General features: G+C 48.6%; 1 protein-coding gene across 1 annotated transcript in view; it reads left to right on the top strand.

Moving 5' to 3' along the window:
- Window positions 1-12,962, top strand: part of ATP8A2 (ATPase phospholipid transporting 8A2) — a 419,645-nt gene that overhangs the window by 161,185 nt on the left and 245,498 nt on the right. The window contains 1 exon segment of the mRNA XM_056858410.1: window positions 11,051-11,223. Coding sequence (XP_056714388.1) covers window positions 11,051-11,223 — 173 coding nt within the window.

The following is a 12,962-nucleotide window of genomic DNA, read 5'->3' as shown; positions in this document are numbered from 1 at the left end:
GAAAGCCTTCCTTAAGTGCTATGTGAAAATAGGGAAAATCCCAGGATGCAGGGATGTTCACGTTTCTCTAGGGTTTCTCTTGGAGAATTTAGAAGGATTTAGGTAAGTAAACTTAAATGATAGGTCAGCATTATCAGAAGTTCTCTGGGAAGCACAGGGAAGGGCTTCTTATCATCTTATCCATATATTAGTAGGTTTCTGAAGGGTGTGGGTCTCATGAAGCTACCAACATTACTATGTTTTTCTAAAATTGGGTGTTAAAAGACTTGATAGAGTCACCATCTGAAGCTATGATCAGTACTGCCTTGAAGGAGATGACCCTTAAAACACTTTTCCTGATAGTCTTCAAACCAGCTAGTTAGGTCCTTGAAGGCCTTACTTGCCAGTATTAACCTTTGCATCTTCCATTCTGACAAAGTGATACTGTGGATGGAACAAAGATTAATCCCTTATTTCATAGAGCGCAGGACGTAGCTTTACCTTCTTTCCGCCCCAAACTTGTTAATCAACAAGAACAAAACTGACACAACCTTGACATTAGGAGGGCTCTCCAATTTTATCTAGTTTGAACTGGGATATTAGAATGGCAGAAATGCTGTTTATTGCATCTTTGGATACCAAATTATCAAAGTCTACATTTTCTAGGTGGCGCTAAGAGTCTATAGAAGTAGCATAGAGATCATGAACACATATGAAGCTGCCTTTTATTGAATCAGATCATTGGTCCAGCAATTGGTCTACTCAGATTGGCAACAGCTCTCCAGGGTCTCAGGTCAGTCTTTCACATCACCTACTACCAGGTCCATTTAACTGGACATGCCAGGGATTGAACCTGGGACCTCTGGCATGCCAAGCAGATACTCTACCACTGATGCTGTACTACTGTGCTGAGATGCTGTATTACTGGGCCCCTCTCCCAAGAGGGTGATTTATTTATTTATTTCATTTTCTCTCCCCAGTGGGCATCCAAAGTAGCTTACAAAATTCTCTTCCATTTTATTCTCACAACAGCCCTGTGAGATAGATTAGATGGAGACGTGTGATTGGCCGAAGATCACCCAGCAAACTTCCAAAGCAGGGTGGGGATTCAAACTTGGGCCTCCCAGACCCTAGTCTGATGCTCTAACCACTACACAACCCCTTCAGGGTATTACAGCTGATTCAGGGGAGCAGCAACTTTTACTGGTTTGTAAGTGAATGAAATCTGCAGAGGTGGCTGATCTTGTGGATTCAGTCTCCTTACCTGAGGAAGCAAACTCCAGCTTCCAAGGCAGAGTCAAGCAGCCAGTCCTCTTCACTCAGAATAGCTTCTAGAATGTTCTTCTTCAGGTGGGCCTTGGTCTGACTTGATGCAGGGCCCCTGTTAACCCACATCTGCCAAGACTCCCTCTGCCTCAAATTCTCTAGGCTATGACATCCTTTTTTCTCCCTCTGTTTCCTTCCCTTCCTTAAATGAACATGAGCTGTACATGTAACCACAATGTCTTTTTACTACTGATGATAACTGAGTACCAGGTCAGGTTATTTGGCTGTTGGAAATACTTCTTCCCTTGCTCTGTGCTAACTTGAACACATACTGCCTATGCCAAAAGTGTAATAAAACGATATTCTGCTGTACGATGCATGAAATAAACCTATTTCCTTTTGTGATATAAAAAATTTAAACAATTTAATAAGCATTATTTTCTGCACAGGCTTATTAGGCTTGCAAACTGTGTGGGAATGAGGTATTTATAATAGCAACAGAGAGGGAAGAGAGAGGAAATGGGTTTGCACAGGATAATACGGGTTCTGTCCCTCCCTTTCTGCAAAAGGATTTGCGAATAGTTCAGAAAAATCAGAGACTTCGACACTTGGGGCCCGTTGCTGTTGCTGGGAACTAGGAGGTCTCACGAATCCCACACAGTAATTTAGTACTTGCCAAGGCCAATAATTTTAAGCGTTTTGTTCTGTAGAATCTACTGCTGAGGCAATTTTGTGTTTTCTCCTTCATGTGAGGGCCATCTGGTTTTGGCTCCTATCTGTTTCTATCTCTCCCTCTTTGAACTCGTACAAGCAGTTCGCACCTCTGTGTATCTTCCTGAGTCCCCCGCCTCGTCCTTCTTGCCCAGGTGCCACCTCTCCTCCCCTGCTGTGCCTTCTGCCTTCACTCCCTCGGGCTGACTCCGGCCTTGAAATGCAGATAGCCCTCACTGTCTCTCTAGGACTGTTTGATGTTTTATGTTGCACCGGTTTGCCTTGTAACCTCCCATGTCTCCCATGCGTGTGAACCTTCATGCCCTGTAGTAGATAAATACTGTAACCCCGATAAGCTAGTCACTCGCAACTTTGGATCCATGAGCCTGTCTTCTCTATCTGAAGCCTTCAATAAATCTTTTGTTTCTGCATCCAAGTCTGAGCAATTGATTTGGCGAAGTTTGCCCAGCTAGGTTGGGGACTCTCACATTAAGTTGCGAGTCCTTGCCTCTTCGTTCTGCATCTGTACCCTACGGGACAGCTATGTCAGCCGACGAGGAAAAAACGACCCCTCCGGCCTCCCCGGATGGAAGCGGGGTCCCGGACAAGCCGGCCCCGAAAGACAAACCGGACCAGAAGGTGCCAGGTGCGCCCCGACCGGGCCCAGGACCGGGCACGCGCCCCAAGACCACCTTTAACACTTGGCTGGACTCGCCGAAAGGTTGGTCGCTTTCCCGGACTGAGGCAAAGCACCGCCGCTTGGCCTTAACGGGTACGGGGTTCGAGGACGACCCCGCTCGTCGGGACGCTCTGATGGATGAGGAGCGGAGACAGTGGCAGGAGGAGCGCCAGGCGATGGTGGAGCGCATAGATGCCATGCAGCTTGTGATGGAGGAGATGGCCGCTGCCATGGACGCGCTGAAGGTACAGCCCCCGCCGAGTAACCCTCCGGATGGGACACCGGCGGCTCCCCCCGCGCCTCCTCCCAGCACCCCGGCCCGCCGGGACTTGAAAATCACGTATGATGGGTCGGGGGACCAGTTGACCTTTTTCATGGTCCAAGTGGACATTTTCATGCGGGAGCAGGGCAGGACCTTTACCTCCGAGGAGTCCCAGGTCCAGTATGTGGCCTCCCTCCTGCAAGGCGAAGCGGCCGCGTGGATGGTGTTACAGTACGAGCTCCGCTCCCCTGTGCTACGGAGTTTGGATGACTTTATGATCGCACTCCGTAACCGGTTCGAGGACCCGAACCTGGGGGAGCGGGCCAAAGCCGCTCTGATGCAACTACGCCAAGGGGCCAAGTCAGTGGCGCAGTATGCGAGCGAGTTCCAGTCCCTGTCGAGTCGGATTCTGGACTGGAGTGAGGCTACCCGGGTGCAGTTGTTCAGGGAGGGCCTAAACCCGGACCTGCAGCATTGGGCCTTTATGCAAGGCAACCCCCCTGACGTGGAAGGTTGGGTACGCCACGCTGCCGATATCGAAAATCGGAAGCAGCTCCTGAACCTGTCCAAGCAACGTTCCGGCCGCGACTTCAAACCAAGGGGAGACAAGGCAAGTGGGACCCGGGACCCTCGCACCCCAGGCGGGGGCGGCCCCACGCCGGCTGAGCGCCGCAAGCGCTTCGAGGCAGGGGTGTGCCTGGTCTGTGGAGGAAAGGGTCACTTCGCCTCCCAATGCCCATCCCGCTCCGGACACCCGGCTTCCATTCGCCCCGTCCCGAGCGAACCAGAGAAAGCCCCCGCAGAGGGTCAACCGCGACGCCGAAGCAACGCTCCAGGACGTCGGAGCACCCCCTCGGCACTGCACGCCCACGCCCTGGATGAGTTCGCCAGTTCGACCGGTCCATCGGGACCCCGGATTGCCAGTGCAACCTCTGACTCCGCCGAGTCACGGATTACAAATACCACGTCCCCCTCGTCTAGCGAGGAGGAAGAGTGGGATGTGCCGGCAAAAAACGCCGTCGGTCTGCTGTAAGGGGGGCTCCTCAGCAGACCGCACCGACCCTCGTGCAAGGAGCTCCACCGATGGTAAGCGCCCAGGAAGATAATGTTTATATTCGGGTTCACCTCTCACTACCCACGGGGGCCCAGTTTTAGAATTCCCCGCGCTCGTGGACTCGGGGTGCGCCCGCACATTGATTAGCGAGGAGGCGGCCCGGAAATTGCAGGTCCGCCGCAAGCGCCTCCCGGGTCCCCTTCGCTTCTCCCAGATGGACGGGAGTGACTTTAAAAAGGGGCCTGTCACTCACCGGACTACCGCGGTAGACATGACTGTAGGGGAGCATTGGGAACGGCTGTACTTTACCATTGCTCCCATAGTTGCCCCTGTAGTACTGGGAATGAATTGGCTACGGGGCCACAACCCTTCTATTGATTGGGTCAAGAGGACCCTTACCTTCCCTGAGGATCCCTGCGCCATGCATGACAGGGACCGCATGACCGGGACCCCGGCAGCCGCCCTAGTGGGTTCCCCAGGACCCGTTTCCAATACCCCCAACCTACCCTCGGAATACTCCCAATATTCGGATGTGTTTGATGTGCGGGAGTGTGACGAACTGCCACCACACCGGGAGACTGACTGTGCGATTGAAATAGTTGGGGACGGCAAGTTGTCCAAGGGAAAGGTGTACCCCATGAGCCCCAGTGAAAAGACAGTGTTGCGGGACTATTTGGACACTAACTTGGCGAGGGGCTTCATCCGCCCCTCCAAAGCTCCGTACTCCGCCCCCGCCTTTTTTGTCAAAAAGAAAACGGGAGACTTGAGACTGTGTATTGACTTTCGGAGGCTCAACGCTGTCACGCAGTCTAACGCTTACCCCCTCCCTCTCATTCCAGACCTGCTAGCACAATTGAAGGAGGGCCGGATTTTCACCAAACTGGACTTAGTAGAAGCCTACCACCGCATTCGCATAAAAGAGGGGGACGAACCAAAAACGGCTTTTTCGAGCTGTTTTGGCATGTTTGAGTATTTAGTCATGCCGTTCGGACTTTCTGGGGCTCCGAGTGTGTTCATGCAGTTAATCAATGAAGTGTTACATGATTTGTTGTTTCGGGGGGTGGTGGTATTTTTGGATGATATTCTCATTTATTCTGAAACCATGGAAGAGCATGTCCGACTAGTGCGGGAGGTCCTCCAGCGGTTACGGGACCACAAGTTATATGCCAAGGTGTCTAAGTGTGAATTCCACCAGCCTTCCATTACCTTTCTAGGCTATGTAATCTCCCACCAGGGGTTGGAAATGGACCCTGGAAAGGTTCAGGCTGTGCGAGATTGGGAACCCCCTACCACGCGCAAGCAACTGCAGCAGTTCTTGGGGTTCGCCAATTTCTACCGCAATTTCATTCCCAACTTTGCGCAAGTGGCTCTTCCTCTCACTTCCCTTCTGCGTACGAAGGGAAAGGGTGCCAATGCCGCCTTGCCTTCGGCCCGACTGCAGTGGTCCCCTCCCTGCCAACAGGCTTTTGAGGACTTGAAGCTACTCTTCTCGTCCGAACCGGTCCTGGCCCACCCGGACTGCTCCAAACCGTTTGTGGTCCAGGTGGATGCATCCGATGTAGCTATGGGAGGGGCCCTCCTGCAGCGGGACGAAAGTGGTGCTTTAAAGCCATGCGCCTATTTCTCCAAGAAGTTTACCCAGTCCGAAATCAACTGGGCCATCTGGGAGAAAGAAGCCGCGGCAGTTAAGCACGCCCTCACTGTGTGGAGGCATTTTCTAGAGGGGGCAGAATTCCCGTTTGAAGTGTGTACTGATCACAAGAATCTGGAGGCTCTCAAAGGGGCTAGAAAACTCAACGCCAAGCAAATACGTTGGGCCCAATTCTTTGCCAAATTTCGGTTCACCCTCAAACACGTACCCGGCAAGGAAAACGCCCTAGCAGATGCCCTATCCCGACTGCCCCAGTACCGCAACGATTTTGACCGTCCCGTGGACTCTCTTTTCACTCCTGAGCAAAGGGGAGAGATCCCGGGTTTGGCAGTCTCCACCCGGTCCCAAACCCGCCACCCCAGTGGTCCCTCGCTCAAGGGAATCCCGGAGGCTTTCCAGCAGTGCCTCCGGGACGCATCCCTACAGGAAGCAGAGCAGCAGACGCTCCCTTCCGGTATGGAGCAGCGAGAGTCCTGGTGGGTGCAAGAAGGGAAACTCTATGTCCCAGCCTCTCTTCGCAGGGAGGTTTTGGGACTGGTCCACGGGGCCAAACTGGCTGGTCACTTTGGGTTTGTCAAGACGTTGCATTTGGTACGGCGGCAGTTCTGGTGGCCGGGCATGAGAGGGGATGTGGAATTGTACGTTCGCAGTTGTCCCACATGCGCCACCGCCAAAAATAGGGGGGGAAAAACCCCAGGGCTTCTGAAACCTCTGGAGATCCCCACCCGGCCATGGGAGGTGATCGCCATGGATTTCATCACCGATCTACCCCCCAGCCGGGGCAAAACCGTACTGTGGGTCGTTACGGACCTCTTCTCCAAGCAGGTCCACTTTGTCCCCTGCGCTGGGCTCCCGTCGGCGCAGGGGTTGGCCAAAATGTTTGTCACCCATGTCCTCAGGCTTCACTCGATTCCTAGGAAGGTCCTCTCCGACAGAGGGGCCCAGTTCGTTGCCAAATTCTGGCGGGCCTTCCTGAAGCTTATGGGGGTGGGGGAACAGGGGCTCTCGTCGGCCTACCACCCGCAAACTGATGGCCAAACCGAACGGGTGAATGCCGTGGTCGAGTGCTACCTCCGATGTTATGTAAATTACCATCAGGATGACTGGGTGGACCTATTACCCTTCGCCGAATACGCATACAACAACGCCCCTCACTCCTCCACGGGATTTAGTCCGTTCCGTGTAGTATACGGAACCGATTTTGGCCCTTTCGGTGCCGCCCCCGTCTCCCCCGAACTCGAGGCAGTGCCCGAGATGCAGGAATGGGTGCAGGCGGTCAGTTCCACTTGGCCTTGGCTACAGAAGAACCTTGAACGGGCCAAGCGGAAGTACAAAGAACAGGCTGACAAACACCGGTCACAGGGATGGGAACTCCGGGTGGGGGAACAGGTTTATCTTTCCACGAAGAATCTGCGTTCCCTCCGACCCTGTAAAAAACTCAGCGACCGATATGTGGGCCCTTTCCCCATTACTCGGGTCATTAACGAGGTAACTGCGGAGCTGGATCTTCCCAAAACCCTTCGCGGGGTACACCCCGTTTTCCACATCAGTCTGCTCAAGCCGTTCGTTTCCGCTCCCCAGTTCCACCCCCCTTCTAAGTCAGAAGTGCCCACTGTTGTAGGAGGGGATACCCACATGGAAGTATCCAAAGTCTTGGATTCCAAGTGGAAAAAGGGAAAGCTATTTTACTTTGTTCGGTGGAAACATCTAGGCGCCGCGCACGATAAATGGGTTGCAGCCCCCCACATGGCCGCCCCCCGGCTCGTACATGACTTCCATTGCGCTTATCCCGAGAAGCCTCGACCTCCCGAACTCGCGGGAGGGGGGCCTTAAGGGGGGCAGAATGTGAGGGCCATCTGGTTTTGGCTCCTGTCTGTTTCTATCTCTCCCTCTTTGAACTCGTACAAGCAGTTCGCACCTCTGTGTATCTTCCTGAGTCCCCCGCCTCGTCCTTCTTGCCCAGGTGCCACCTCTCCTCCCCTGCTGTGCCTTCTGCCTTCACTCCCTCGGGCTGACTCCGGCCTTGAAATGCAGATAGCCCTCACTGTCTCTCTAGGACTGTTTGATGTTTTATGTTGCACCGGTTTGCCTTGTAACCTCCCATGTCTCCCATGCGTGTGAACCTTCATGCCCTGTAGTAGATAAATACTGTAACCCCGATAAGCTAGTCACTCGCAACTTTGGATCCATGAGCCTGTCTTCTCTATCTGAAGCCTTCAATAAATCTTTTGTTTCTGCATCCAAGTCTGAGCAATTGATTTGGCGAAGTTTGCCCAGCTAGGTTGGGGACTCTCACACTTCATCCTAAACAGCTACAGTAGTCACAGCTGAAGAGACATAAAAAAGATAATTACTATGGATAATTTCATTCATTTATTGGATGTGAAAGGGGCCATGGTTTGGTGGTGGAGCACTTACTTAGTCTGCAGAAGGTCCTAGATTCACAGTGCCATCCTAAGCGACGTTACAACCTTCTAAGCCCGTTCATTTCCACTGACTCTGCTTAGGATTTCACTACATTCCTGCTGAAATCAATAGGATTTGAGTTTGTCAGAGTTGTACCCTATAGATGTGGATAGTTATGGAAAACAACTGAGGAGATGGGGACATATTCTCTCAAAATAAAATTAATATTTTTAAAATTTATTTTGATCATGGATGGCCAGCATGTGGCATGGATGCTACAAGTGGAATTGGAACAGGCAGCATTCCTAGTGATGAATTGGGGTGGGAGGGGGTTAACCTATGGTCCTGGCTATGGCATAGGATCAGATCCTGCCACACTATCTGGCTCTGCATTACTGCTTGCTCCTTCAGTAAACCGGAGTAGGTCTGTATAAGTCGGGCCCCTCGTGTGTAGCTCACCAGTCATATACGCCCTCCTGCTTGTCCATTGTCTTGCTTCTGCAGTCCTGGACAGACAAAGCAAACAGCTTTATCAAGCTTTATGAAATGTGGCTGTGGGCTGTGCTCAACTTGGTGCGTAAATATCATGCAGTCATGGATTAGAGTCAAAACCATCCTCAAGTGCGGAGAGGGCACACTGCACACAGCATGTTGCGATACCACTATTTCATATATTAGATGACTTGTGACACGTTTACCAATAAGGTTGCCCAACACTGTTTATGCAATCTTAGGGGTGTTTAGGGTTTCATAAACCAGTGGATGTAGATTGTTTAATAAGTATACTCTTGGAAGCTTCCAAGTGGATTAGGTTACACTGGGAATCTGGTCACAGAAGATGCTGCAATAGCTTCCATAGATTGATTTATCTGATATTACACTACCCTTGTACCATTTGCATGAGCAAATATTTATGTAAGAAGCTGATGGTGTCAGAAGTGGCAGCTATTGTGCCCAGCAGATACGTAGGATAGTGCATAACAGTTGCTGTGCCCATTTGACATCCTAAAAAATATTGTTATAGTGGCACTACAAGGATGTTACAATGCCATAAGAAGCAGATGCGCTAGCAGAATTTTAGAAATGGGATCCCCAATGCTTACCTTAGTTTGCAATCATATTGTCTGCATTAAGTGGTTTACATGCACATTTTACCACATCTGTTTGTCAAATCAGAGAAAATGCTGCAGCCCGCAAGAATTTTGTGGATTTGTGCCTATGCCCTGAAGGAATTTGGATCCATAAAACAGTCACAAGATTACAATGGTTCATAAATACAGTACTTTTATTCCTGACAAATATAATCCCACTCCAGTCTTGTTCTTAGTTTGTAGCTGTTCCTTGCAGCCACAGTTTTGGAGAATTATAAAAGGAGGTGTTCTAAATCATGAACACACACACACACACATATTTGACACAATGCAAGATCTTTCCATTGAGGTATGCATTTAACATGCAGTTGTTTGTTGAGTGCCAATAACATACTGTGATTTTTGTGATATTTTATGTGGAGGCAGTAATAATTTTTACAGCACAGTCATAAGTTGCATATAACTGATAATAGTAAATGCATTAATGAAACCACCAGAGCATAAAATTGATACATGAGGTTCTGTTTTCCAGTTGGTAAATCTCTTGTTCCAGTATGTTAAAAACTGATTCCTAATACTGCATTGGCTCCAGTCACCTTTTTTTCTGGAGAAAAAGGGAGGAGAGGGTCCCCATTCACCATCCAAACAACCGTGCTAGGGATCATGGGACCTCATGGACAAAAGGCATGTGCGATCAGGGCTGGAACAAGGAGGGGAATTAGGTGAAATTGAGTGGGAAAGCTGGCTGGATCCAACCCACTGTACTGAGAAGTTTCTAACATTATCCAGTTTTTGATATCCCCCTTCTATGGGCAGATTTCCACTGTAATGATCTTATCCAGAATCACCAAATTACCACAGAGAGCATCTCAGTGTGGCCTAGGAGTGTTACCGGGGGTTGGGGGTCAGTGTAGGAGCACATTTTCATTTGAGTACCATTCTCCCCATTAAAACTGCCACTGATGATCAGTTGATGGTCCTTTTTGGCCACTGGTTGCAGCTAAATGGGCTTCTTTGGTGGTGTCTTCTACTCTATGGGACCAACTTCCCGCTGTGACTCAGAACCTGGGTATCTTTTGATACCCCCCCATATATAACTTTTTGTTTATTCTAAATAACAGGCCTTGGCTTTATCAGATCCTTGTGCGTTTTTTTAAAAAATGTGGCTTGTTTCATAAATTATATTTTTTTCATGAGGGGAAAATATAAAATACCTCAGATGATATCTACAATGCCCCCAGTGGCTGGCCTGATAGAGCCACATCTGCCAAAGGCCAGCCAGCAAGGGAAAGGGAAGGGAGATGATGGATAGATGGGTTTTGCCCCATCTGTAAATATAGGGTTAATGTGTGTTAATTATTAGATATAATGTTTGCATTTTTTCTACCTGTTATATTTTCTCCACCCTTTCTCCAAGAGAGAGGGAGAACGATGTAAGCTGTTTTAGGTACCCATTGTGGAGAAAATTGGGGTATAAATATCTAAATAAATGAATAGGACCTCACAGCAGCATACATGATTTTGACTCTTCCATTTTATCCTCACAACAGCCCTGTTAGGCTGAGAGAGTGACTGGTCCAAGTCACTCAGTAAAGTTCATGGCTGAGGAGGGATTTGAACCCAGTTTCTCTCTGTCCTAGTCTAACACACTAACTGCTGCACCATACTAGCACAGACGCTATTATACTGTAAACTACTTGTAGTTTTACTAAATAAGAGCAAGGGTAAGATTTTAAACATAAATAAGCCATACAAGCTTATTTTGAAGCACGATACCTCTTGATAGGTTTGCAAAACATAAACAGCACCTGAGCTGTTCTCCCTAAGTAAAACTTGCTTTCTTAGCCTTGGGACCCCGCTCATTATACTTTGCTACCACACTTTGCAAAAATGGCAAGATGACGTTAAAATGTAGTGTTATTTTTTTTCCTTTTTTGTTTGCATATTTTAGGCAACAAGAGCCGCTCTGACCCAGCACTGCACAAACCTGGGTGATTCACTGGGCAAAGAAAATGATATTGCTTTGATTATCGATGGTCAGACATTAAAGTTTGCCCTTTCCTTTGAGGTCAGACAGTCCTTCCTGGACCTCGCGCTGTCATGCAAGGCGGTCATCTGTTGCAGGTAGGAAATTTCAGGATATTTCGGTAGGAAACGAAGATTTCATGCTGCGAAATAAATGCATTGTTAGTGCTATATTACATACACCACTGTCTGTTCTAGCACACGGTGCAGTCCATCTACAACCCCCTTCTTGCTCCGGGATGGACTTTAGCCTACTGGGATGGGGATCAGGAAGTACAGAAGGACCGGTTGACTCTGTAACTTCCAGCACTGAAAGCATTAAAGCATATTTAGATATATCTGAAAATAGGTGGTATTTTTTGTTTGTTTGCAGTTTTACGAATAGATGAGATTACATCCAATTGGTGGTCATAGATTGGAACTGGATTGGATCTGGGAGGGTTGTTCAATGGTCATTCATTTTAGGAACCAAGCAGTTATGATGTCAGAAAGGAGGGGAAGGGATGAACATCCTGTGAGCCAGTAGAGTAAGGAAGGAATTAGAAACAAGGACTGTGGTATTAAGTAGGGCCGTTCTCAAAGTTCTCACATGAACATTTTCAACACAACAGGGAGTTTAGCTAGGGGCAAATATTCTCTGGGGTTCTCCTCCAGAACCTATCTCCACTCACTCTTTTTTGCTTATTTGTGTAGCCCCATTTGGATGCTGCTCTGGCACCATTTTTTTTCAATTTTCCCCCCTTCATTTGTTGTTCTCTATACACCTATCAAGTAGTGAATAAGATATGGTACAGGCACAGCAGCCAATCAGAGCTGTGGACACAAGTGAAACAGAGTGAAAGGCATTGTGGTTGAGGTCAGAGGTTGCCTCTGTGCCCTAGAAGATACTAAATTTGGAGAAGGCTTTTTGTGGGGATTAGGGAACTGATGCTGAGAAATATGGGTTGTCTGAATGGGGTGTGGGTGTGCATAACCACCCCCTTTCAAGATTCCCCTAAGAATGTTCCCCAAGAAGAGTAGATGCAATTCAAGGGTTAACGTTCAGCATTCTTTGTTAATGTGTGAGAGATCCGTGAACATTAAATTGCCAATTCGGTGTTTTTTAAAAATTTAAGCAGAAAAGTAAGATGTGTGTCTGTATTAGACATTTGCAAGAGTTACTGTATAGAAGTGAAAGGGAAATCAAATGAACTTGCTTATTTTTAATTGTCCATATAATAGTCTTAAACTTAACACTTTATTTGAATAGCGATTTATGTTTAAGAGTGTGGTGGACGTAATAGTTATTTAAACAGCTCTTCCATCTTTGTACTCAAAGTGCTCTACAATGGTAAGGCTTCCAAAACTTTCTTCATCTGAATTTCTTCCCATATTGGGTTCCAGTCTTGCTTGGACAGTGGAACTGTTAGGAATCCTCCATTTTCATTTGTTTTATAGAATTATAGAACCATAGAGTTGGAAGGGACCACCAGGGTCATCTAGTACAACCCCCTGCACAATACAGGAAATTCACAGCTACCTCCCTCCCATAACCCCAGTGACCCTTACTCCATGCCCAGAAGATGGCCAAGATGCCCTCCCTCTCATGAACTGCCTAGGGTCATAAAATCAGAATTGCTGACAGATGGCCATCTAGCCTCTGCTTAAAAACCTCCAGGGAAGGAGAGCTTACCACCTCCCAAGGAAGCCTGTTCCACTGAGGAACCGCTCTAACCTTTAGAAAATTCTTCCTATTGTCTAGATGGAAACTCTTTTGATTTAATTTCAACCCATTGGTTCTGGTCCGACTTTCTGGGGCAACAGAAACCAACTTGGCACCCTCCTCTATATGACAGCCC

The sequence above is a fragment of the Euleptes europaea genome, chromosome 12, assembly GCF_029931775.1.
Source record: "Euleptes europaea isolate rEulEur1 chromosome 12, rEulEur1.hap1, whole genome shotgun sequence".
Lineage (NCBI taxonomy): Eukaryota > Metazoa > Chordata > Lepidosauria > Squamata > Sphaerodactylidae > Euleptes > Euleptes europaea.
This window is presented reverse-complemented; position numbering and strand designations above follow the sequence as displayed.